General features: G+C 32.3%; 2 protein-coding genes across 3 annotated transcripts; one reads left to right on the top strand and one right to left on the bottom strand.

The window, feature by feature from the left end:
• Positions 1-321: 321 nt before the first annotated feature.
• Positions 322-12,388, bottom strand: Rop (Syntaxin-binding protein Rop). Of its 2 annotated transcripts, none has more exons than XM_072541796.1 (10): positions 11,995-12,388; positions 10,651-10,818; positions 10,358-10,510; positions 9,430-9,533; positions 7,200-7,348; positions 6,863-7,078; positions 6,503-6,809; positions 6,196-6,441; positions 5,884-6,077; positions 322-5,799 (listed from the first exon to the last, which is right to left on the bottom strand). In XM_072541796.1, exons 1-10 carry the CDS (start codon positions 12,020-12,022, stop codon positions 5,583-5,585), a joined length of 1,782 nt encoding a protein of 593 aa, XP_072397897.1. In that variant the 5' UTR covers positions 12,023-12,388; the 3' UTR covers positions 322-5,582. The 2 variants fall into 2 exon arrangements, with proteins under 2 accessions (XP_072397897.1, XP_072397896.1); XM_072541795.1 differs by lacking the exon at positions 9,430-9,533 and adding an exon at positions 9,716-9,819 and having other exon boundaries at positions 11,995-12,386.
• Positions 12,389-14,977: 2,589 nt separating this feature from the next.
• G9a (histone-lysine N-methyltransferase G9a) lies at positions 14,978-23,291 on the top strand. Its single transcript, XM_072541794.1, has 14 exons — positions 14,978-15,287; positions 15,346-15,781; positions 15,888-16,066; positions 16,181-16,371; positions 16,450-16,622; positions 17,474-17,655; positions 18,080-18,312; positions 18,374-18,576; positions 18,752-18,880; positions 18,994-19,200; positions 19,417-19,676; positions 19,774-20,024; positions 22,249-22,424; positions 22,489-23,291. The coding sequence occupies exons 1-14, from the start codon at positions 15,089-15,091 to the stop codon at positions 22,637-22,639; spliced, it is 2,970 nt and encodes a 989-aa protein (XP_072397895.1). The 5' UTR covers positions 14,978-15,088; the 3' UTR covers positions 22,640-23,291.
• The last annotated feature ends 1,116 nt before the right edge of the window (positions 23,292-24,407 follow it).

The raw sequence follows: 24,407 nt of genomic DNA, 5'->3' as shown, positions 1-24,407 counted from the left end.
GTATTTAATACTTTGGTTATTAATGCATCCAATTCAAAATCTTTTTATTCCTTGGATCTCAAACCACCTAAATGTTTTTTCGGTGCCTGTTAAGTTCATAAAAGATTGTTATGAAAAAAATAAAATTTCGTTTTGGTACTTAGGTACTAAAAATTCAAAGTAGGTACTTTAAGTCATTATTTTTATTTAGGCAGTTTAAATGAACATTATTTAATAAAAATGACTTATTAAATTGGCGGTGAAAATGTGTTGACTCGTTGTTCGACTCCCTTCCTCTTCTGTTTTGAACGTTGTGAGTGTAGAATAGAAAAAAAAGGCAAATAATATTCACTAATATTTATTTAACATTCTCAATTGACATTATATACTTAAAAGAAAGATAACTAGAAGAAATAACATACATTTAGATAATATATTTTCTATTTTATAACAGCCATAACCTTACTTTCAGATATTACAGTGCAACGGCGTTAAAGATTATATACAATCAACAGTGGCGTGCACAGACATTTGAAAAGGGTTTTTTTTTTTATTAATTTAAACAAAATATATGTCACATATAATCTTTAAGTAGCAAAGCCATTTTTTGTCGTATTACGTAAGTGTAAAGCAATATGTGTTACAAAGGAACAGAAATTAATGTTTGCATAGTCGTTCTTATCGGTACTTATCCGCAGAGCCGTTTAAAAATGGGCCTTGTCATGTACACACCGCTGTAAACCAACGTTAATAGAAACAATAGCACATAATTAAGGACTTTATTGACTAGGGTGACGTAAAGAAACCTAAAACAACTGTATTTTAATCACCCACGCGTGATCCAGTCCTTTACGATGATAGTAACGAAAACATGTAATTTGTCAGTCAATTTTACACTTATATTCCTAGGAAACGAACAGGAATGTGGAAAATACTTCGTTCAGTGGCAAAACAAGTAGTAAAATCATTGTCTAAAATCTTTCATTTCCAAAAATCAAAATTTTCAGGATAGCCAACACAAAGAACGCTTTCAATGCTTTCTCATTCGTAAAATAGTCCAATTTACTCGAATCTAGGGAAATTTTAGGTCACGTGACTACAATACAGAGCTTTGATTGTCCAAAATTGTCAAAACTTTGCCGATTTTCCCCAGATCTGAAGAAATTGTTTTGTGTTTTGTGTCATTCAAGGTTCCAGGCTCGTATATGTTGAGGCACCGTCGGTAGGACAATAATATCTTAATTTTTGCTCGTATTATAACGATTTTGATACTCGTTCTGCACTGAAACAAAGCTTGTACCGTTGTAAATGCTGAATAATAACAACTAATAGTTTTACCATAATTTGTAAACGATAAATTTTTATTTTTCTATCAAATAGAAGTTTTTTTTGGAAAAACTATCGGTGTCTTTTAGTAAATATATAAAAAATAGTTCACGATAAACTACTGAGGATATGATACAAAGTTAGCTAGCATGAATACAAAGCTGTGATTTGAAAATAGGAGTAGCACGCTTAAGTTATAGCATAAAGGAAATGTCCCTGCACATTAGTCGATATCTTGCAAAGAATTTCATTCAATACCTTTGGTTTTACTTAGCTCACGATCAGTTTTCAATTATTCTGGATAAATAATCGATTGATGTGGTCTTTCTCAGCTTCTATATTTTTGAAGGCAAAATAACTAAAACAGGCATAGACCATTCTTTATGGTATTCTTTGTCACGTTCTACACCTTTTACTATACGCGTTTGATTAGGTACAGTTGAAAAATACATTTTGCTATTCTACGAGGTACACTATGTAAGATTTACAACTGGATATTTAAAGATAAAATTGTTAATTACTGTCTAAGCTTAATTTATATATGTACCAGTCACACAAAAAGCATTTCAAAGCATCGTCTTACTGTTAGTAGCTTTATAGGTGTCGTTTGTGTAACTGGACGCAGACTAGTCAACGAATACGATATCAATAGCAGTGTAAACAAGAAATAATAGCTTTTTTGCATAAATATACATAATTTTTGAAGTATTTCTTTAATTAAAAAAAAAATCCGTATCATTCATACAACTCCAACGCATTATTAGGTTATGTTTGGTAGTTAAGTTAGGTTAGGTGTGATTTAGTAAGGTTAGGTGAAGTTTGGTAATAGAACTGAAATTGACATACACTAAAATCCAGCCACAGATAACAGCAGTCTACAAGAAATAGTACTGGAATTGAAAGAATGGAAAATAGGTAAACAAATAAACCAAATAGACTCTATTTGAAACAAATATATAATTATTACATTGGAATGATCTGACAGTAAAAAATATGTATATTTATTATTGATATTTCATATTATTGAAAAAAAACACTCTAAGGGTGTATACAGGGTGAGTCATGAGGAACTTTACATACTTCTACCATATGTAGAGTCCCTCAGGGAGCATATCATGTGGCCACTAAAAAATGTCAACTCCTCTTCTTTATTAATTAACAGGGTGATTTGTGTAATTGACCATTTATTTCATTTTACTGTAGTGTTTATACGGCTCATTTGATTTTTTTAATTTTTGCATGATACAGTACACTACTATCAAGCATTCGACTGGTATTAGCTAAACTAAAAAATTCCAGGACTGGCTTTGGAAAAATTAATTTAGGGATTCGTATTAAATATTACACCCTGTATATATTTTTTTTAAAATGCAATAAGTGATTTTTAAACTACATAAATAGCCAATGAAAACGACATATGCGACAATGTTGTCGCACTTTTATTAAATTTTTAGTGAACGACCAAATCTTACCAAAAATAGAACAACCATAATGAAGTATCAAATTATAAGTTATTAATTTAAACAAATGGTATAAATTTCAAACATTTTAATTAAAATGAGTTCCTACAACATAATCTAATACGTAGAAAATTAACATCTTTACTGTCACTTTGTATTATCTCTACGATAGAATCAATTGTTTTTCAATTTTTAATTTTTACTCATAGATCGTATTGGGGCATTATTTTCGATAAATGTATGTGTTAGTTTTTGTTGATTGTAAATGATTAAAATTTTATGTCAAATAATAATACATTGCATCAACTGTACTAAATAAAAATAAATCTAAAAAAGTTTAAAATGAAGGTTGGCGTTGACCGTTTGACGTTTCTTGATATTTTATACCCATTGTCATTATTGTCATTATCAATTGTTATTTATATGTACAAGAATACATATTTCTTCTGTCATATCTACGTTAAGTACATTGTGTTAGTTTTACTAACACAATGTTCATAGTAGTTACTATGAACCCTACAATAAGCACTAGACAAGTAAGTCGAGAACTCAATGTTACTCAATCAAAAGTAAGTAGAGTCTTACAAAAAAATAATCTATACCCATATCACATTCAAATGGTTCAGCGACTACATGCTGGAGATGAGATCGATAGGTTGGAATTTTGTAGATGGATTAACAATAATCGACCAACGCTATACAGGACACTATTTACAGATGAAGCCCAATTTACCAGAGACGGGATAAATAATTCACGAAATTCACATGTGTGGGCAGAAGAAAATCCCCATGCTATTCGAGAACGTCGTTCTCAGTTAAGGTTTTCGGTTAACGTGTGGATTGGTGTCATAAATAACCAATTAATAGGTCCTCACTTTTTTGATGGTCCTTTAACAGGGCAGGTCTATTTGAACTTTCTACAAAATATTTTGCCGAATTTGCTTGCCAACGCGAACGTTGCTATCCGAGGGATGTATTTTCAGCATGATGGGGCACCCCCACACTTTTTACTGGCAGTGAGACAACATCTCAATAATGTTTATGGCAACAGGTGGATAGGACGTGCAGGTCCTATTTCGTGGCCTTCAAGATCCCCTGATTTCAATCCCGTTGATTACCATATTTGGGGACGATTGAAGCAACTAGTTTACGCAGTGAATATTAATAACCGACAACAATTAATTGATAGAATTATACATTGTTGTAATACTATTAGAAACGATCCCCAGAGTATCCGTAATTCAATACGTCAATTAACAATTCGGCAACAAAAATGTGTACAGGCTGCTGGGTTTCATTTCGAAAATCTATTTTGAATTATTTTTATTTTGTTACCATTATTGTATCTTTTCCAGTTCTAATTTATGGGTTTATCATCACTATGTACATATTTTTAGTTTTTTTTTTAAATTGTTCTTCGTTATTGTTAGTAGTTACTGTTTTTTGTTGTGCAGTGACTCAGTTTATCATTTCAATTAAAATGTTTGAAATTTATAACATATGTTTAAATTAATTACCTCATAATTTGATACTTCATTATGGTTGTTCTATTTTTGGTAAGATTTGAATCGTTCACTAAAAATTTAATAAAAGTGCGACAACATTGTCGCATATGTCGTTTTCATTGGCTATTTATGTAGTTTGAAAATCACTTATATCATTTAAAAAAAAATTTATACAGGGTGTAATATTTAATACGAATCCCTAAATTAATTTTTCCAAAGCCAGTCCTGGAATTTTTTAGTTTAGCTAATACCAGGCGAATGCTTGATAGTAGTGTACTGTATCATGCAAAAATTAAAAAAATCAAATGAGCCGTATAAACACTACAGTAAAATGAAATAAATGGTCAATTACACAAATCACCCTGTTAATTAATAAAGAAGAGGAGTTGACATTTTTTAGTGGCCACATGATATGCTCCCTGAGGGACTCTACATATGGTAGAAGTATGTAAAGTTCCTCATGACTCACCCTGTATACGTTTTCAAAAACCAGAGAAAGTTACACCTTCTGCAACATGTCGAAAACACAGAACAATTTAATCAACAATCAACCAAAAAATGGATAAAATGAAAAATAACAAACCAATGTGACCCAAAATTACAAAGGGACTGCGATAAAAGATGGCGCTTTCGTAAACATAATATCACTGTTCTTGAAAGTGTGTTCAATGGTGGAGTCGCCACAGCAGTTCATGAAGTCAATATAGAAGTTTAAATTGTAAATAAAAACCAAGAAAAGACAGATATATTTTTTATATGTTAAGAAAAAAAAATAAAAGTTTTTTTTGTGGTAAATCTCTGGCTTTCAAAATTAATTTTATTAGGAAGACTCCTCAAAACCGTCTTGTTTTTAACTGTGTATACAGTTTTGTAAATAAAGCGACAATAATATCTCAATAAACGCAAAAAGTTGAACGAAAAAAATCTGCTATTGAAAAAATAGAAAAAACGGTGGAAAATAATACTTTTTAAGCCTAATGAGTCTTTTTATGACCACAATTGTAAACTTATAACCAAAAACTCACCGAAGGCTTTGAGTTTTCAGCACCTTACACATTTTCTTTGATTGTACCACAGTTGCAAAAGCAACAAATGAATGTAGGACAATTCTGTGCAAATTTCAAGCTCATTTGTCAATTTTGAACAGCTTTAACCGTCGTACCAAAGAAAATGAATGGCTACTGATCAAATTAATTCTATTTATGTCCAAATTGGAAAAAATAGTGGTTAAAAAGACTCATTACATTATTTTAAACTACTACTGCAAAACTGTTTACTCGGGTACATTAAAAGTAACCTTTTTCAGCTGATTCTAGCCGGCCAACGTTGCCAGATTGCTTAGGAAGTCCTCGGGAGTGAGTATGTGCGACGAGCCGATGATTACTTCCCAGTTTTTCTGGGCGTTGGTCACTTCGTAGGCGCACCTGATCTCTGAGAAGCTGATTCCACCCACGACGAAGACGAGCAGCCGGGGAACGTTCTTGACGGCTTGTTGGCCTCTATCTTTGTGCCACTGGCCGTAACGGGCACTGAAACGTACCATTTTAGATCAAAATATGTCCTTAATCGTCGTCGAGAATATGAAAGCTGTAATAAAGTATGAAATGTATTACCTGGAGGGCGCTGCATGGTATCCAGTCGATTGTGCTCGTCCGCTCAAGTATGGGTAGTGTTTCTGATCCAGTTTGTCGTCTATGCAATCCTCCATTATATCTTTAATGATGGGTGTCCATCTTGACATTTGGTATGTCTGTTCTGTAATCCTTTCTTTGCGCGGTACTGTATATTGTTTTTTTCTTGGTCCTCCCTGTAAATAACATGAAATATGGATCAAAATGTACATATGCGAAAAATTCTAAAAAGTTAGGTTATATTAGGTTAGGATTTTCTTTAAAAACGACATTTTCAATGTTGGTATTACTTACATCATTAATAACATTGACTCCGAGTAACTGAAGGTTGGCAATGGTCTGTTTGTCCTTGATTTGGGCATGGGTAGCCAATTTGGAGAGATTTTCATCTGTTATACCGTTTTTCGTCATAGCGTACAATGCTATAATACGCATCTTATCGTATTCATTGGTGATTTTGGGATCTAGCAAGATGGGGACGATGTTGCGCATGTGATCCTTGATTTTCTCGCCTTCGGCGTCAGTTCCCATTGCCAAATCCTGCAAAAATAATTCCACAATGAAAAAGAAACGTTTACATGACTTCATCTTTTTTATTTACCTGTTCAACTTTACACAGCTTGTCGATATACCCTTGATAGGCCTTCATACAGTCCTCAGCGAGATGAAGATGCGTCGCATACTTAGACAATTCCTTCTGATACTGCGGCATCTTTTTGATCATGGTGGACAAATCCTTCATCGACTGCTTGTCGCTCTGGGTCATGCGTTTTGAGTCGGTGAATTTCTTCAGATTCTTCGTGACGCTTTGAGACACCACCGCGATGTGTTGGTGGCGTAGATCGACCCAAAGTTCGTCGTTTTCATCCAGAAGGACTTCCTTCAGAACGCCAGCTGATGCTTCGTACCTATATACGCAAAACAGTTACCAAATCTTCAAAAACGTAGTTAAAATACTTACTTATACACATCATTTTCTATTGGTAATAAGTCATAGGCCATTGCTTGGAAGGTGAGTTCGTGAAGAAGAGGAGATACACAGTCGAAACCTCGGTCGAGAATTAGCAACTGCGATCTCGCCTTTTCCGGTCCCTCTCCCATGGTAGGTTCATCCGCTTTATAGGCGTCCAATTTTTGCTGAATTAGTTGTGCCAGCTCAACATTCCTTTCCCAATCGCTAAAACAATATTCATTAGAAAAATTGTGGCTGATCTTTGACATATGACAAACGACAGGGGACGTTCTCGTCTCATGGCGTTTGACAGTTGTCGAAATATCACAAAACGTTAAATATTTACGTTCTATATCGGACGTGAGGATATTCTCCTAGAGTTGCACAGAGAGTCGCAATTTGTTCCGCCATTCTTTCCATATTGGCGTTTCTGGCGGCGGAAAACGAGGGATCGTAGCTACATTGGAACGTGTCTGGTGAATCCAATGAGAACACCTAGGAATAATGCATGTTTTAACGTTATTTATAGAATTGTGATCCAATACCAAGCTAGAGAGACTTGAGTGACGAAAAAATTGGATGATTTTAGTTCAGAGCTCTACATGACAACTAAAACTGAATATTACAGTTATATAACAGCAATGTGCCTTTAGCTTGGTTTTAAATCTTTTGAACGTAACTATTAACATGTTTGAACTGTGGAAACAATACTAAAAAGTGTGACGCTCCTATTCATGTTTTAATTCACCGGTTGAACTTTTGATCTATATTTTCAAACCGCTTTCCGTATATTGTTCAACGAAATAACCGGTGAGCATTGTACAGAAGACATTTTAGTTATAGAAAAACTTTAAATTTTAGCTATAGAAAAACTGACCATTAAAATGAGATATTCCATCACAAGGAAATCGCTAATGTACTAATTAGATTGTTTTTCGTCAGTGTAGTACATGAAGAAATCTCTAAATCTATTCCACTAACTCTCTCCGCGATTTTTCAGTTTTTTATGAACTATTTGATGTACAATGTTGTACTTATCTTCCTGTAACACTAAATTTTTAATGACAGTTAGCTGTCAGCTGTCTTTAGTTTACGTTGCTAAACCCTATATTGGATTTATTATTATTTTCTTGTCTATTATGTGTGTTATTTTCATCAAATCAACATAAAAATTGTTTCTCATGAACTGCTTTAATGCTAGACATGTTTTCTTTCCTGTATCACTTTGTTGCTGTCACAGTGTCTTTATTTTTCGTTGCTCTACATTTTACGACGTAAAAAACACCATATTCAATCCTTGCATGAGTTTAGGAACACCCTATACACGATTTATTATTATTTTATTGTCTGTTGTGTTTGTTATTTTCATCCAGTCAACATAAAAATAGTTTATTATAAACTACTTTGACTATTTACATGTTTTTCGATCCTGTAGCAATTTCTTTTGAATAATAATGAACTCTCAGTTGTCACACCACTCTGTTTTTAATAATGATGAACTGCCATCTGTCATACTCTCTTTATTTTTCGTTGCTCTACATTTTACGACGTAAAAAATATCAAATTCAATCCTTGTAAGAATTTTGGGGCACCCTATACAAGATTTATCATTATTTTATTGTTCGTTGTGTGTGTTATTTTCATCCAATTCATATAAAAATTGTTTCGTATGAACTGCTTTAGTTATGAACATGTTTTTCGCTCCTGTAGCAGTATGTTTTTATTAATAATGATCCCTCGGCTGTCACATTATTTTTACTTTTCATTTTACCACCTTGTTATGTGTTTTTCTCTTTTCTAGGAATTCGTTTTGAATTATGATGCACTGTCAGCTGTCAAACTATCAATATTTTTCCTCGACTTACATTTTACGATGTAGAAAAGCACCAAATTCCATCCTTGCATTATATAATTGATTATTATTTTATTTATTAAACATAAAAAGAGTTTCTCATGAGCTGCTTTGATTTTGGACATGTTTTCTTTCCTGTAGTACTCTATTTTTAAACTTGATGATATGTCAACTGTCAAGTTATCCATATTTTTCAATAGCAATACTTTTTTACTACACAAAAAGGCGCCAAATTCAATCAACATGAATTTTGGAACACCCTATAGACAATTTATTATTGTATTGTTTGTTGTGTAAGTTATCTTCAACCAGTAAACATAAAAATGAATGCGCCACTATAATCAAATAGAAACTACAACTCTGTTCACATATAGGACATAAATTTTAAAAAACGATCAGTTATGACATCTTTGTATCTGATTGATGAACTTAAAATGATTAAAAATGTATAGATCTTACATTTTTTTACAAAAAACTGATGCCCTATATGTCGTTATTAATAAATAAATACACAAACAATGCTACTGACTACAAAAAACACAACAAAAAGCGTTAGTACCAGGAAAAATGTCTACAAAATGTTGAAATTTTAATTTATTAACTATTATTATTGTTTAGTAACATTTTAAAGTAATGTTTTCTACAATTAAGGAGGTTGAGTATTAGAAAGAGAAGGAGAAGGAATTTCTACACATTTTGTAGACATTTTTACAAAGAAACACACCTGAGACTCGTACGGCAAGAACGCAATGTTGATTTCCTTGAGAGTCTTAATTTTTCTGGCCGCACAAGACTTGCACAGCTCATTGAACAGTTCTTCCGGGCATACTGTTAGACAAAACAACAATTCAGACCACATTTAAACCAAATGGCACAAACAGTGATTACATTTTTCATATGTTAGTAGGAAAAGGCAGATATACAAGAGCAGACAAAGACTGAGTAGGTTAGTATTTGAACATGTGAACCAAGAAGCATACCTTTAGGTGATTTTAAGCAATTGTCAATACCTGTGACTCAGTCGGAATGAATGCTATGTTGATTTCTTTTAGGGTTTTAATAAATTTTGCTACGGGGTGGTGGCACAACGTGCTAAATAATTGGTCTGGACATGCTGAAGAAAACAAAAAAATAATAAATATCTGATGTATCAAACAAAACACTGCAAACACTGTTTTTGTAATTTTTAAGAGAACAAATGTCATTACAGCTGTATTATCTGTTTCTTAATGTTAGCCTGTATGCACAAATTTGCAGTCAACTTCTCATTTCATTAGTTTTAGATTTTTTGCAAAGATTACTATGCAAAATTATCTAAATCTAGAAAAAGTATTATTTTTTTAGTTAAATACAACGACAATACCCAAAAACAGTATCTTACAATGTTTTATTTTATAAAACAGAAAATAAATAAAACTAAAATGAATATAAAATATAATTTCTATTAAGAGTAATTTTCAATTTAATTAAAATCAGTTTGTACCTGAAATTATTTTATACATTGTTATTATTCACTAATAACTCCTTCTACAGGACTGCCAAAAGATTTTTTTAATAAATAATCCCTTTGGTACCCTATTTGATAGGTAAGTCGACCCACTAAACTAGGTACTTCACAACACTACAACCATGTCAATTTCAAAATGGCTTACCTTCTGTAAAAAACACATGTGCCCCTCTGTACATCTGTCTTGGAGGTTCAAAGTCATTCATTAAAGCATGAACTGACTTTTCTGAAGGAGTTATCAAGTACACAGCTTCCATGGTACCAAGTGGTTCCCTCTTCTTCATAATATCTTCAACCACTTAAAAGAAAACACATTATTATATACATTTTATCAACAGTTTTTTCTCAAATCTCTTCAAAATCTCTACAAAAGTTCCATTGAGAATGACTAGTGACATAGATATATGAATATAACCAATAAATAGGCTGAGCACTTACATGTAATGCCTTCTGCTGATATATCATGCATTTTACAGCATGCTGAAACCATCCGCATGGCAAGCTGGTCCACCACAAGGATCCTCCACTCTACCCCATGAGCTTGCTGTCCTGGCGTTGGCCCATTTTTCTTGGTGGGCTTGTGCTTAATGACTTCATTCATGATTTCTTAAGTGGAAACAAATAGCATTAAAAAATATTAAAATAAACGAATAATAATGTTAAAAGTGATGTTCAGAAAGCAACAAGTACTAAGTGTTATAATATTTCTCTACTATTTTATGAGTGATCAATATTAAGTAGTCTATTTCGAACAGTTTCTTGTTTATTTTCAGAATTAAGCTCCTTTACATATCTTTTTTACAGGGTTTATCGGTATTCAGAATTGTTTTTGCATTCAATAGATAGAAGAGCGTCTTTATGGTATTTCTGGGCAAATTTCAGATAAAAATTATCATAATTTTGTGTTCTATGGTATGGATTTCTCCTTTCATTGCTTATTTCTTGCATATTTTCGCTTTCCGAACAACTAGTATTAATTTCAAGCTTTTTATGGCCAATATAATTTTTCATTCACTTATCTTAATCAGTACCTTTCATATTTATTAAATTTTTCATACTATTACATCTCAAAGCAATTGCATCATGGATAATTATTATAAAATTAACAAATAAATAAATGTTAAAGGTCAAATTGAGAAAAAGATATGAAAATGATTCACTTTTCGCCGAGAACATATATTTTATCATTTTCTGCAAAAATAAAATGTTTGTTATTAATTACTATTATAGTAATCAATAATAAATGTGAAATGTACAAATATAAGCACATCTGTTGCATCTTATTTGCTCTTCCTAGATTAAATTGTTATTATGAACTCCAAATTATTAATAAATAATATATGTAAAAGAGGAGACACCAATTTTTGTCGACTCCTTAAAATGATCTAATAAAATAATGGAAAAAGGACATATTTGACTCAAAAAACTGAATTAGTGTAAAACATAGTTATCTGAAAGGGCAGTTAATAACCGGCAAAACAGAAATCGTAGGATAAAGCTAATGAAGGACTATGTTCAACAGTGGACGTAAAAACCGCAGAATAATTTCAATCCGCCTACACAAAAATCGGTTTTCATTTAAAAACACTTATATACTATAATTTCGATCTAGACCTTTCAATGTTTGTAAATTATAGTAGGGAGTAATTATAATTTGAGTTTGTGTATTGTATTATCGAAAAATATATTAGGATTAAAATATGAGTAATCCTAACATTGATCTATAGCCTCCTACAAAACGTCAAAATTTACAAATGTTAATACTTTGTCGAAAGTACTCACTTTGACCAACTTGATTCTTTAACGCCATGTTGTTCCACTTAAGACCTAATTCGGTGACAGAATTGAAGATTTTTCAAAAATTTGGATAAATTTGTCTTCCGATATAAAAAATTGACCTCCGCAACAATAACAAAAAGATGAATGAATGGTCCCAAAAGCGCAAAATCCGTGAAGGTATGGTGCGACCCGTATGAATCACTGCTGAAACTACAATTTTCAAGGACTTTCCATCATTAACCCACTTTATAATAATCAATATCACAAATTTTCAATTATGCCATCTAGACTTTAGTAGATAAATATCTTAAATGAATAAAATATATCGTTTTTCTTTTTTGTTTTCCTATGGTTGGTTTCTTGACAAATGTTCTTGTGATTTTAATAATGATTTTTTAATAGACATTCATAACTTGGACAATCTCAAAATAGTGTTTATTTTTTTTTGTATTGTTTTGTTAATTCCTTTAGTAGATGGCAGTACAAAATCATAGTCGACTAAATCTCCAGACCGAAACATTGGGATTAGACGTGGAGACGATGTCAATCTTTCAAATAAGGTGCCCAATTATCTATGCACTATAATAACTTGATATGTCACCTCTACGACTACACATCGTATAACAATAAAAATATTACCTGTTAAAATAAACGTTGTCTGGAAATTGTAAGGCGCTATGTCAATAATTATTAATAAATTATAGTATTCTGGCCTGTACGTGTATTTCGAGTGTGGAAGACGTTTATATATGCTGTGTGACACCAAAATTTGATTTGTGCTTTTGTGTTTGTGTTCTGTGATATCAAATTCACAGTATATACCACAAATAGCAGTGTAAGTGGAATAGAGCAAATGGGAAGAGTTAGTTGCATAGGCCCAGCCGTTCGTATTGGCGACGGCGCTACCAGTCACGTTAGGTGGGGTATGACCATCGAGCAAAAAGACAAAAGAGGGAATGTAAAGGTAGTGGGGGCAAAAATATTGTTAGACAGGAAGTGCCATCTTGAGAGGCCACATTAAACAAGGAAAGAGAGACTCTTTCCTTGTTCAAGAAATCAAATTTAGTTGGGTTATGTTATTGCTGATGTTATTGTTTATCCCAACTGTCACATGAAAGATTATTTGTATTTTCTATTGAAGTTTTTTAACAATTGTTTCACATTTTAGACTATTATTGTTACTATTTAATTAAAACTTTATTATGTTCTAGTGTCAAAAAAAGTGTATTATGTATTAATATTATGTAATACTACTATTATGTAATATAACAAATAAATAGATAAATTAGAACCCCTACACCTGTGTATGATTATTGTGAAGTGTCATGAAATTTTGGCGCATTCGCATTTCCGGATATGTCCGCCATCAGAGGCCACTTTTTTGGTCTCCTTTTCATAACGATTAGATTCCCTCTTTTGTCTTTTTGCTCGATGGGTATGACATAGCAAGAGACGTATGACGTTGATGCACCTTTGATGTAAGTGCTGTTGCCATGGTTTCACTAGTTTTGCTTATTTACTTAAATAATGATTCTTTATACTATGCAATGTTTTGCAAAAAACAAAGATTGTATCAAATTCTACTAAAATCACCACTTAAATGTACAATAACTTATTTCTAAAGAATTTTGAATATCCACCGAAAATAAAATTGTGTAAGTGCGCAAGTGGCAACATTGTCCACGTCTTTGCAAATGCAAAATGCAAATAGCCTCATAAAAACATTTGTATTCCAAATTTTAGAAATAGGAGATAAAAAACAGTATATATCTAATATACTGCTACAACACTATCAACACTGCTAAAAGAGGAGAAGGTGCATTACTAAAATATTTTTAGTGGATGGGGGAAAGTTAGTTAAAAGTTGGACAGACGGCTATTAAACGTTCTGAGGATTAGTTTATTTTTACAAGCACCAGGTAACAACATCACCTAATTATACCAAAGTTTTGGTAATAAATACAAACTCGATACTATGTTGTACATTTTGCTTCTATAGTTAAATTACCTTTAAATCTCAACCAATATGAATCTTATATATACTACCTATATATATTTTTTAAAATCATTAAAACTCATAACTCTTATAATTGCATTCCTAAAAGTTGCCTTATTTTATAAAAAAGTGATACATTCTTAATTTTAATAATATTTCATTATTATAGGTTTCAAATGCTAGAGTTTACACTTTATTATATACAGATGGTCCTTTAAGGAAGAGTTTTTGAGAAGGTATGGCACTTAATAACAAACCAGTACTACTGAACATAGAGACATCTATCTATATTCGTTTATCAATAGGAAGATCTCCAAAACGATGGGAAGATTAAATGAAGATTGGTGGAAAAATCCCTACATGAAGTCATCCATTTGGTACAGGATTGCAGCCAAAGGAGACAGGAAGCTAACAATACTTAGAGTGTCCCCACCCACACCCTGACAAGGGCTTAAGGAATGAGAAGGAGGATGTTTGTTGCCAATACTTTACCAAAGAAAATTATACAAATAAACAAGTGTCAGGATATCTGTGTTTTATTTTGTCGTTTTTGGAACTTTGGTTTGTTAATGTAATGGAAAACAGATATAGTCATAAAATATTAAATACCAACTTTCCTGTACCATAATATATACTCTCTCTATCTGATATTATGTTATATATTTATATAAATGAAAACGTATGTGTATAGGTACTATATTTTTGGACAGAGATTATATTTCTTGTTATAGAATAAGTTTTTATTTCGTATTTTATGACTAATTTATTTTCCATTAAAAGCATACTATTTGAATTGTGGCTTCTAAAATTCGAAGCATATTTTTTGAATTTGCCGCTTAAAATTCAGAACCTACATTTTGAATTTGCCGCCAAATGATATTAGTTTCAGCCCGTCCGCATTTGGCGCTAGAAACTCCCAAAACTTTATATGGAACTTACTAGGGGGTATTTACTGTGTTCCTTGTCTAAGCTCTGTTCTGTGATAATACCAATTTCAATTATCAAATCTGATGAACTGTCAGATTGTTTTGGTTAAAGGGCTGTGGTTGTCAAATACTACAACAAATTTAAAAAAATATATATTAAATCAACCAATGTACAATGACTACTAATGATAATAAATCGTACTCTCAGTATGATAACAATTTTATTGATAAATTGTTGGGCGAAATGAAAAATACGTTTAACAGAACGGATTCTGTAAGAGTAGAATTGAAAAATGAAGAGTCGGCTGAATCGGTAGAAATGAATAGCGAAGAAACCGTGACATCACCAAAAAAATCAAAAACGGGAACTCCAGGTAAATTTCCAATAGTTTACGTACAAAGCAATGTAATCAAATTAAATCATCTTATTAGGTCGTCGTTCCAGCAAACAAAAAGTCGATGAAAAAACCGAAGAAAGTACAAAAAGATCCTCCAGAAGAATGAAAAGTGCCACTAAAAAATCGGTCCTACAAAACGCCATTGCCAGGAAAAAGTCTTACAATGAACCCACCAGACAAAGATTGACAAGACAACTGAAACCAACACAGAAGGTGCTAGAAAACATTGCACAAGCCAAAGATGTTGTAAAAAGAGTTAAGATGAAAGACAACGCACAAAACAACAATCATCTAGGTGAAGGCAACTCCAAAAAAACTAGCACAACTCCCAAGAAAAATCAAAAAGGTACTAAAATGTTGAAAATAGATGAAAGTGATGAGGATAGTCAGTCCGATCTGAATTGTTCAGAGGATGATTTTGAAGTTGATAATGTTAGATCTATAAGGAAGTCTAGGAGATTATCTAATAGGTAATCAATTTTGAACATCTCCTTTATCATTTCCTTAGTTTACTGGAAATAAAAAACCAATTTTTAAGTTTAACTTTAATGCATTTATTTTATCTTTTGGTTACAGTCCAATTAAGAAAGTAGCTGAAGCAACTCCAGATCCAGCACCAAACATTGCTGATCAGGTTGAAGATATCCCGGGCCATCCTTCCACGACATTAATGAGAGAAAATCCGGAGCTGGCTTTAAGATTATGTCTATGCACACAAAAGACACATTTTTATGTAGCTGAAGGTAATAGTGAAGGTAAGGAAACATACGAGATTATAATTTACAACACTGTTCAATTAAAGACCAAAATCTTTAAGTAAGATGTAAAAAAATGAGAGTAGTTTATGACTGTCTTAATTTTTGTTGTAGATATTGTTTATTGTTCTGCTGTTGATAGTATTGATGACAAGTTAGTAGGATGCTCTAGAGAAGTCACTGTGAATGTATCATCACTTATAAGACCATCTAGAAGAGTGCCCTACATGAGTCTCTGTGAATTACACAAAAATAGAATGATTAGGCACAACTGTTGCCCAACATGTGGCATATTTTGTACCCAGGTAGGTAAGACTTAAAATAAAGACAGTGTTTTATATATAAAACTGATAAACTGCCATTGCTTTCTTTATATTTTACAGGGAAAATTTGTACAATGTGAATCGAATCATCAGTTTCATGAAAAATGTCGTTTGCTAGTAGGTAGTACCGAATGTTGTCCCCATTGCGGCACCTCATCTCCTTCCAGAGACCTCCTACTTAAATTCAAATGCACAAAAAACCCTGTGTTTCTTCCTACTCAAAAATCAAAAGGGTAAGCAGTAGATTTGTAATACTGGGTGTCCCAAAAGTAATGCAAGATGTAAATATCACAGATTTTTGATTAAATGGTACAATTCTACAATTAATTTAAATCTTGTATGAATTTTGGGACATATTTTATAGCCTATGCATAATAATTGTTGTATGAACCTAATACTATTTACTGATGTACAGTGTGATTCATAAGTGTTAAATCAATAATTTGTCTACAAAATTGAAGAAAACTTAACAAATCAACTTATAATGGAATATAATCACCTATTTTGACCTCAATTGTACAAAATAATTTTATTAAGGAAGTTAAACATGTAATTACTGTGTGAAAAATCATCACTAGATATTTTTGTTGGTATTGTGCTAAAAAAACAGTGTATTTATTTCATAGGAACATAAAAGAGAAGAAAAATGGAAAACTATCCTCAGTTCTGCCCCAAATTAGTGTCACAATGTCCTTATTAGTCCAAGAAAGGATATATTGAATTGTTTTGTAGCATAAGTTGGGATTAACTCTTACAAATCACATTGTATTACAATGAGAACTGGTTAATAATTGTAACTGCAATTTTTAAAACAATTATATTAAGAAAGCACATAAATACCTATTTTCTTCTTCTATTCCTGCCTTTTTGGATTTTAAACTAACAAAATTCTTCGAAGTCATAAAAATGGTACTTTCTTTGCATATTTTTTATTGATTCTAACACCTTGTTATCTTTGTTACTTATATACTTTTAATTCCCGTAGACTATTTAATATATTTTAGTAATTTTAGCGTTTTATAAAATGATTACTTAGTAATTTTTTTTAGTCATTATTTTTGGTTATAATATTAATAAATTTTAGCCAGACAGCTAAAATGACTTTTTCTAAAGCCAAAGACCAAATCCGTAGTTCTACCCCACTTCTGATTCCTTTAGACTCTTTTCAAAGTCTCGAAACCCTTGCCGATGGGGCAACTTTTACTGAAAACGACATTTTGGATGCTGTCAGTGAAGATGACAACGAAAAATTGATGTCGATCATAGGTAAGTTATGTTTCTTTTGTTATCTCCATCATACAAAACAAGTAAATATCTGTTCGGTCAGTGGCGGAGGAGAATTTATTAAATAGAATCAAAAATTAGTATATGAGTTTTTATGTGAAGTCTTGTATGAATTACAGGCCTTGTAAAGGGGTCACGAAATCAAAAAGATTGAATAGCACTGTTATACATGATGGTCCATTTGTGTCCCAGAGTTTGATATTTCTGTTTTTTTATTTTTTCGTTTAAAATGTATTTTAAAATACATTTTAAATGTACAAAGTACATGGCACAAAGTATTTAAAAAGTACTTTCTTATGCTGATATATAGTATGTAAAAACAAAAGAAAAGCTATTCAGTTGTAACAAAACTGCTTTATATTTTGGATGTTTATTAAAAATTGCTTGTTTTTGTTCGACTTTCCAGCTTCCACTTCGGTAGATCTTAACTTCAAACTAGACGCTTGTAACAGCGGGACACTTTTACACTACGCCGCGCACAAAGGATGGCTGAAAATGTGCCATCTGCTAGTATCGCTAGGTCTTCACATAAACGAAATAGACGGGGAACAAAACACGCCGTTAATGTTGGCTATAATCGGACACAAGATAGATATCGTACAGTATCTAGTTAGAGCTGGAGCTGATATAGCGTTGAAGGTAGGAGATGTTTAGTGAAAATATTATAAAATGACATCATTTAAGTGTATTGTAATTCCAGGGAACCGATGGTATGACAGCTTTGCACGTATCGTCCAAATGCGGCAATCTGCAGGCCTGTAAAATTCTTCTAGAAGCAGGGGCGAGTATTAAGAAGTACATCGATTGTCAGGATGATGGGGGATGGACGCCGCTGGTGTGGGCGTGCGAAAATGGGTTTTCTGAAATTACGGACTTCCTCATCGGCCAAGGAGCAGATCATAGGTAGGTTTATTTATGTATAAGTCTTCGCCGTGCATCATTATCATACAATTTACATTTGGAGACTACCTCTAGTCGTTTTCTATACAATTTCAGTATATTATACCAATAATGTACATATTTTACCTTTATAAATGTAAATTCAAAATTAGAAATTAAGAAGAGAATGTTTTTTTAGGTTAAGAGATGTAGAATATAACGAGGCTCTTCATTGGGCTGCTTTTAGTGGCTGTTCTCATATCGTGGAGCTGTTACTTAATAGAGGATGTGATATAAATACAGTTAACGCACATGGGGAGACACCCTTGTGAGTACTTTATATATTATAATATTGATAATCTGTCGAAAATATCACGTAAATAGTTATTTTCTCTTGTAGAGGGCAGAATTTCAGTGAATGTAAGTTTTCTTTCGTTTCAGACATATAGCTGCTAGAGAAGATAGATACAATAGCGTAATAGTATTGTTAGCGAGGGGGGCTAACGTATTTTTGGTCAACAAGAACGACGAAACCCCTTTGAACTGTGTACCTGAGGACGGCATGTGCCACAATCCCATAGCTTTAAATATGCAATTACAGTCGCTCGTGAACCCTTCGTCGAGGCTATTTACTAACATAGTCGCCGAGTAAGTAGAGAATATTTTTAAATTTACTCGTTTAGTACCAAAACATAGTTAATACAAGCGTTAACAACTAAAACAACTGATTTTTTATCAATATAGTTTTTTGTTTGATGTATTGTTAAAATAGTTAATTTATGTACGCCACTGATATATCCAGTATTTTCTGCCATCAAAGGCAGACAGGCTGTCTAGGCACAATTTTAAACGTAAACATTTCAGGGACATATCAAAAGGTAGAGAATCCAATCCAGTCCAGTGTATTAACGCCGTTGACGACGATCTCGAACCGAAGGATTACGTTTATATAACGAAATCCATTATATCGTCTGAGAGCATTGCTATCAAGTCGACACCGTCGTCCCTGCAAAGGTGCACCTGCGACGAGAGATGCACCGGCGAAGACTGCTTGTGCGGCACATTATCCGTGAAGTGCTGGTACGACGAAGATGGGAAAGTTTTTATGGATTTTAAGTTTTCTGGTAAGCGTTCCATACAGGAACTATCTGCTAAATTGTTTATTTTAGATTTTTCGTACGTCGAGCGGTAATGCGTAATGTACCTATGATTTTCTTCCAGATACTCCGATATTATTCGAATGTTCGGATACATGCACCTGCAACGCCATCACCTGCAGGAACCGCGTAGTTCAAAGGGGTACTCAGCATCGATTTCAACTGTACAAGACTGATTCAAAAGGCTGGGGAGTGAAAACTCTTAGGTTAATAGAAAGAGGCCATTTCGTATGCGAATACGTAGGAGAGATTTTGACTGACAGCGACGCTGACCACAGGGAAGATGACAGTTTCGTCTTCGATCTCGGAACTAAGGTATTATTTGATTGTTATTATTTTTTACCTTTTAGAAACATCTTTCATGCTCCGTCCCGATTTACGTGACTTTATTTCATTCTATATTCTTTAGATAACCTTTTGAAAACAATTTCAACGTTTAGATTACTATGTCTGAGTATCTGTCAATGTGCCACCTGTCACTTGTTCCATACTTCTGAATTTGTCACGAATCTTGTGCTTTTTTCTCATGTATCACTTGTTTGTCATAATTTATTAAACATTTTTCATGTCATTTGTCATTTTTGACGTTTCAAAAATGTCTGAACGTCACCAACAGGTTAAGAAAGCATTTTCTCGTAGATTACATGAATTTATTTTATTCTATATTCGTTAAATAACGTTTTTAAAACCATTTCAATGTTTCAAACTGTTTAAATTTTAGATTACTCTCTCCGAGTATTTGTCAATATGCAATCTGTCACTTCTGAAGTCATTTGTGACGAATCTCGTGCTTTTTTCTCATGTATCACTTGTTTGTCATAATTTATCAAACATTTTTCATGTCATTTGTCATTTTTGACTTATCAAAAATGTTAGAAGGTCACTAATAGGTCAAGAAAGCAATTTCTCGTAGTTTACATGAATTTATTTCATTCTATCTTCGTTAGGTAATGTTTTAAAAACCATTTCAACGTTTCAAATTGTTTAAAATTTAGATTACTATATCTGAGTATCTGTCAATGTGCCACCTGTCACTTGTTCCATACTTCTGAAGTCATTTGTCACGAATCTCGTGCTTTTTTCTCATGTATCACTTGTTTGTCATAATTTATCAAACATTTTTCATGTCATTTGTCATTTTTGACTTATCAAAAATGTTAGAAGGTCACTAATAGGTCAAGAAAGCAATTTCTCGTAGTTTACATGAATTTATTTCATTCTATCTTCGTTAGGTAATGTTTTTAAAACCATTTCAACGTTTCAAATTGTTTAAAATTTAAGATTACTATGTCTGAGTATCTGTCAATGTGCCACCTGTCACTTGTTCCCTACTTCTGAAGTCATTTGTCACGAATCTCGTGCTTTTTTCTCATGTACCACTTGTTTGTCAAATTTATCAAACATTTTTCATGTCATTTGTCATTTTTGACGTATCAAAAATGTTAGAATGTCACTAATAGGTCAAGAAAGCAATTTCTCGTAGTTTACATGAATTTATTTCATTCTATCTTCGTCAGGTAACGCTTTTTAAAACCATTTCAATGTTTCAAATTGTTTAAAATTTAGATTACTATATCTGAGTATCTGTCAATGTGCCACCTGTCACTTGTTCCACACCTCTGAAGTCATTTGTCACGAATCTCGTGCTTTTTTCCCATACATCACTTGTTTATCAAATTTATCAAACATTTTTCATGTCATTTGTCATTTTTGACGTATCAAAAATGTTAGAAGGTCACTAATAGGTCAAGAAAGCAATTTCTCGTGGTTTACATGAATTTATTTCATTCTATCTTCGTCAGGTAACGTTTTTAAAACCATTTCAACGTTTCAAATTGTTTAAAATTTAGATTACTATATCTGAGTATCTGTCAATGTGCCACCTGTCACTTGTTCCACACCTCTGAAGTCATTTGTCATGAATCTCGTGCTTTTTTCTCATGCATCACTTGTTTGTCATAATTTATCAAACATAATTCATTTTTGACGTATCAAAAATGTTAGAAGGTCACTAATAGGTCAAGAAAGCAATTTCTCGTAGTTTACATGAATTTATCTTACTCTATATTCGTCAGGTAACGTTTTTAAAACCTTTTCAATGTTTCAAACTGTTTAAAATTTAGATTACTATGTCTTGAGTATCTGTCAATATGCCACCTGTCACTTGTTCCATACTTCTGAAGTCATTTATCACGAATCTCGTGCGTTTTTCTCATGTATCACTTGTTTGTCATAATTTATCAAACATTTTTCATCCCATTTGTCATTTTTGATTTATCAAAACTATCAGAAGGTCACTAATAGGTCAAGAAAGCAATTTCTTGTAGTTTACATGAATTTATTTTATTCTATATTCTTCAGGTAACGTTTTTAAAACTGTTTTAACGTTTCAAATATTTTAAATTTTATATTTTTATTCTCGTGCTTTTTTTGTCATTTGTCACTTGTTTGTAATAGTTTACCAAAATTGTTCTGTTATTTTTGGCGTATGAGAAATGTTTGAAGGTCACTAGTAGCAATTACTACGTTAACATTATAGGACACGGATAATTTCTGCGTAGATGCCAAATTTTACGGCAACCTAACGAGGTTCATCAACCACAGCTGTAACCCCAACTTGCATCCTGTCAAAGTATTCGTCGATCACCAAGACGTACGGTTCCCGAGGATAGCGTTTTTCGCTCTGAGAGACATCCGCGCAGAAGAAGAACTTAGGTAAGTTTGTAGTAGCGGCAAGAAAGGACCACCATTGACCACACTTTGTTTTATCTTGTTCTAGTTTCGATTATGGCCGAAAGTTTTGGATAGCTAAGTACAAATCGTTTTCGTGTCAGTGTGGATCTGATCATTGTAGGTATTCTAATGAAGCTATTAAACGTCTGATTGACGAAGAGGTTAACTTAAAGGACGAGGACAGTTTGTCCAGTTAATAAATCATTCCAGTACAATAGAAGGTGGTTCATATATTTTTACAAACAGGGGGTCACAAATTTTAAACCGCCATGAAGATTGTCTAGTGAATTTTTATATATAAAAAAATAAACTCTGTGTGTAATGTTATAACAGTCTGGCAATGACGTGCATTATTAATACCTGTGAACTCAAAATTACACTTTTACAAAAGTAGGTGACCAAAACATTTTCCAACATTCAAACTGTCTTTCTCGACAAATGATTTCCGAAAAAAAGAGAAATTTATCCAAATGTCATTCTTACAAAGTTAGAAATATTGTTTAATACCTATAAAAACTGAAATATAAAAGTGTTTTGGTACATGACCATCTTCTTGGTGATATTGTACAGGTTCTGTGACCCCAGACATTGAATGATCATCGCGCAACTATCTATAAGAGTATTATTATATTTTTGATCGTATTATTTAGTATTTTCAATAAAAGACTTGAATTTGTTCGAATATATGAACTACTTTAGGCCCAAAGCAATATACTTACCCAATTGTTCGTCTCAAATCAAATTTGAAAACAAAATGTGTTCGATAGTTCTTAAGGTGACTAAGTTATTTATTTATATGGTGCTGTTGCTTTATGTAAAAGTGGAGTTACAAATAAAATGTTATTATTTCTTGTTTTTTTTTTGACTTACTTACACAATATAAGTGATATATTTTTTTTTACTTTATAATGATGACTTGTCAGTGTTATCACTAGACTTCGGCAAATATGCAAATAAAAATGTAGAAAATATGCGCATAAATATGCACGTGTTTACCCGAAAATATGCAAATATTTTACAAAATATGCATACAAATAAATAAAAAAATCGTAAAATAGTAACAATTTTATTAAAAAAAAAAAGTGTACATAACTAAATATTTCCTACTATTCATTAAGATTTACATTTATTTTAAGTAACTACATCATTTTTAAGTATGAATAAACTTATTTAGAATTATGGTAACAATAAATGACCAAGTGGTGTTCAAAATTTTCTAACAAAAACTTGTGGCTTCTGTCTGAGTACATATATTTATATATGGAAAAACTTCGTTCAACATCAACTGATGTAACGGGAGCATTTTTCAAACTAACCAAAACATTTGGTTCTAAATTAATTGTTTCCGAAATATTTCCAGCTAGAACACTGACTACTTCAGAAAGAATATGGTAACCTTTATTTTTTTCCATAGTAGCTTCAAATTTTTTTAAAATATCTTTTCCAATATTACCTCTAACGTTCCAACAACATGACGCAAATTCTTTTATTAATGCTGTACTTTCGAACAATGACAGTTTTGGTGATTCTAACTGAGTAATTGTTTTTTGAACAAAACTAAAATTTGATTTTATAAATGAAAGTTCTTGTTGAAGCAAGTTACTCTGAAAAGTTTGTTTAGAATCCAAAAGAGATTGGGAACTTTCATCTGTTAACGTATCAATTATGTTCTTTATTTTAACAAAATGATCTGCATAAAAATTAGCTGCTTCTAACCATGTTCCCCATCGCGTTAAAATAGGTTGTGGTGGAAGAGGAATGTTAGGTAGCATTTCTTTATAAAGTTGAATTCTTATAGGAGATTTAAGAAATACTTTTTTGACACTGGATATCATGGTATTTACAAGAGGAAACTTTTTTCGTATTTCCTCTGCAACTCTGTTTAATCCATGCGCTACACAAGTAACATGTATTAAATCTGGGAAAAATATTTTTAAATTTTGTCCTGCTTTCACCATATAAGGA

This window comes from Diabrotica undecimpunctata, chromosome 8, assembly GCF_040954645.1.
Source record: "Diabrotica undecimpunctata isolate CICGRU chromosome 8, icDiaUnde3, whole genome shotgun sequence".
Classification (NCBI taxonomy): Eukaryota; Metazoa; Arthropoda; class Insecta; order Coleoptera; family Chrysomelidae; genus Diabrotica; species Diabrotica undecimpunctata.
Note: the sequence above shows the minus strand (reverse complement) of the source record. Positions and strands in the feature narration are given on the sequence as shown.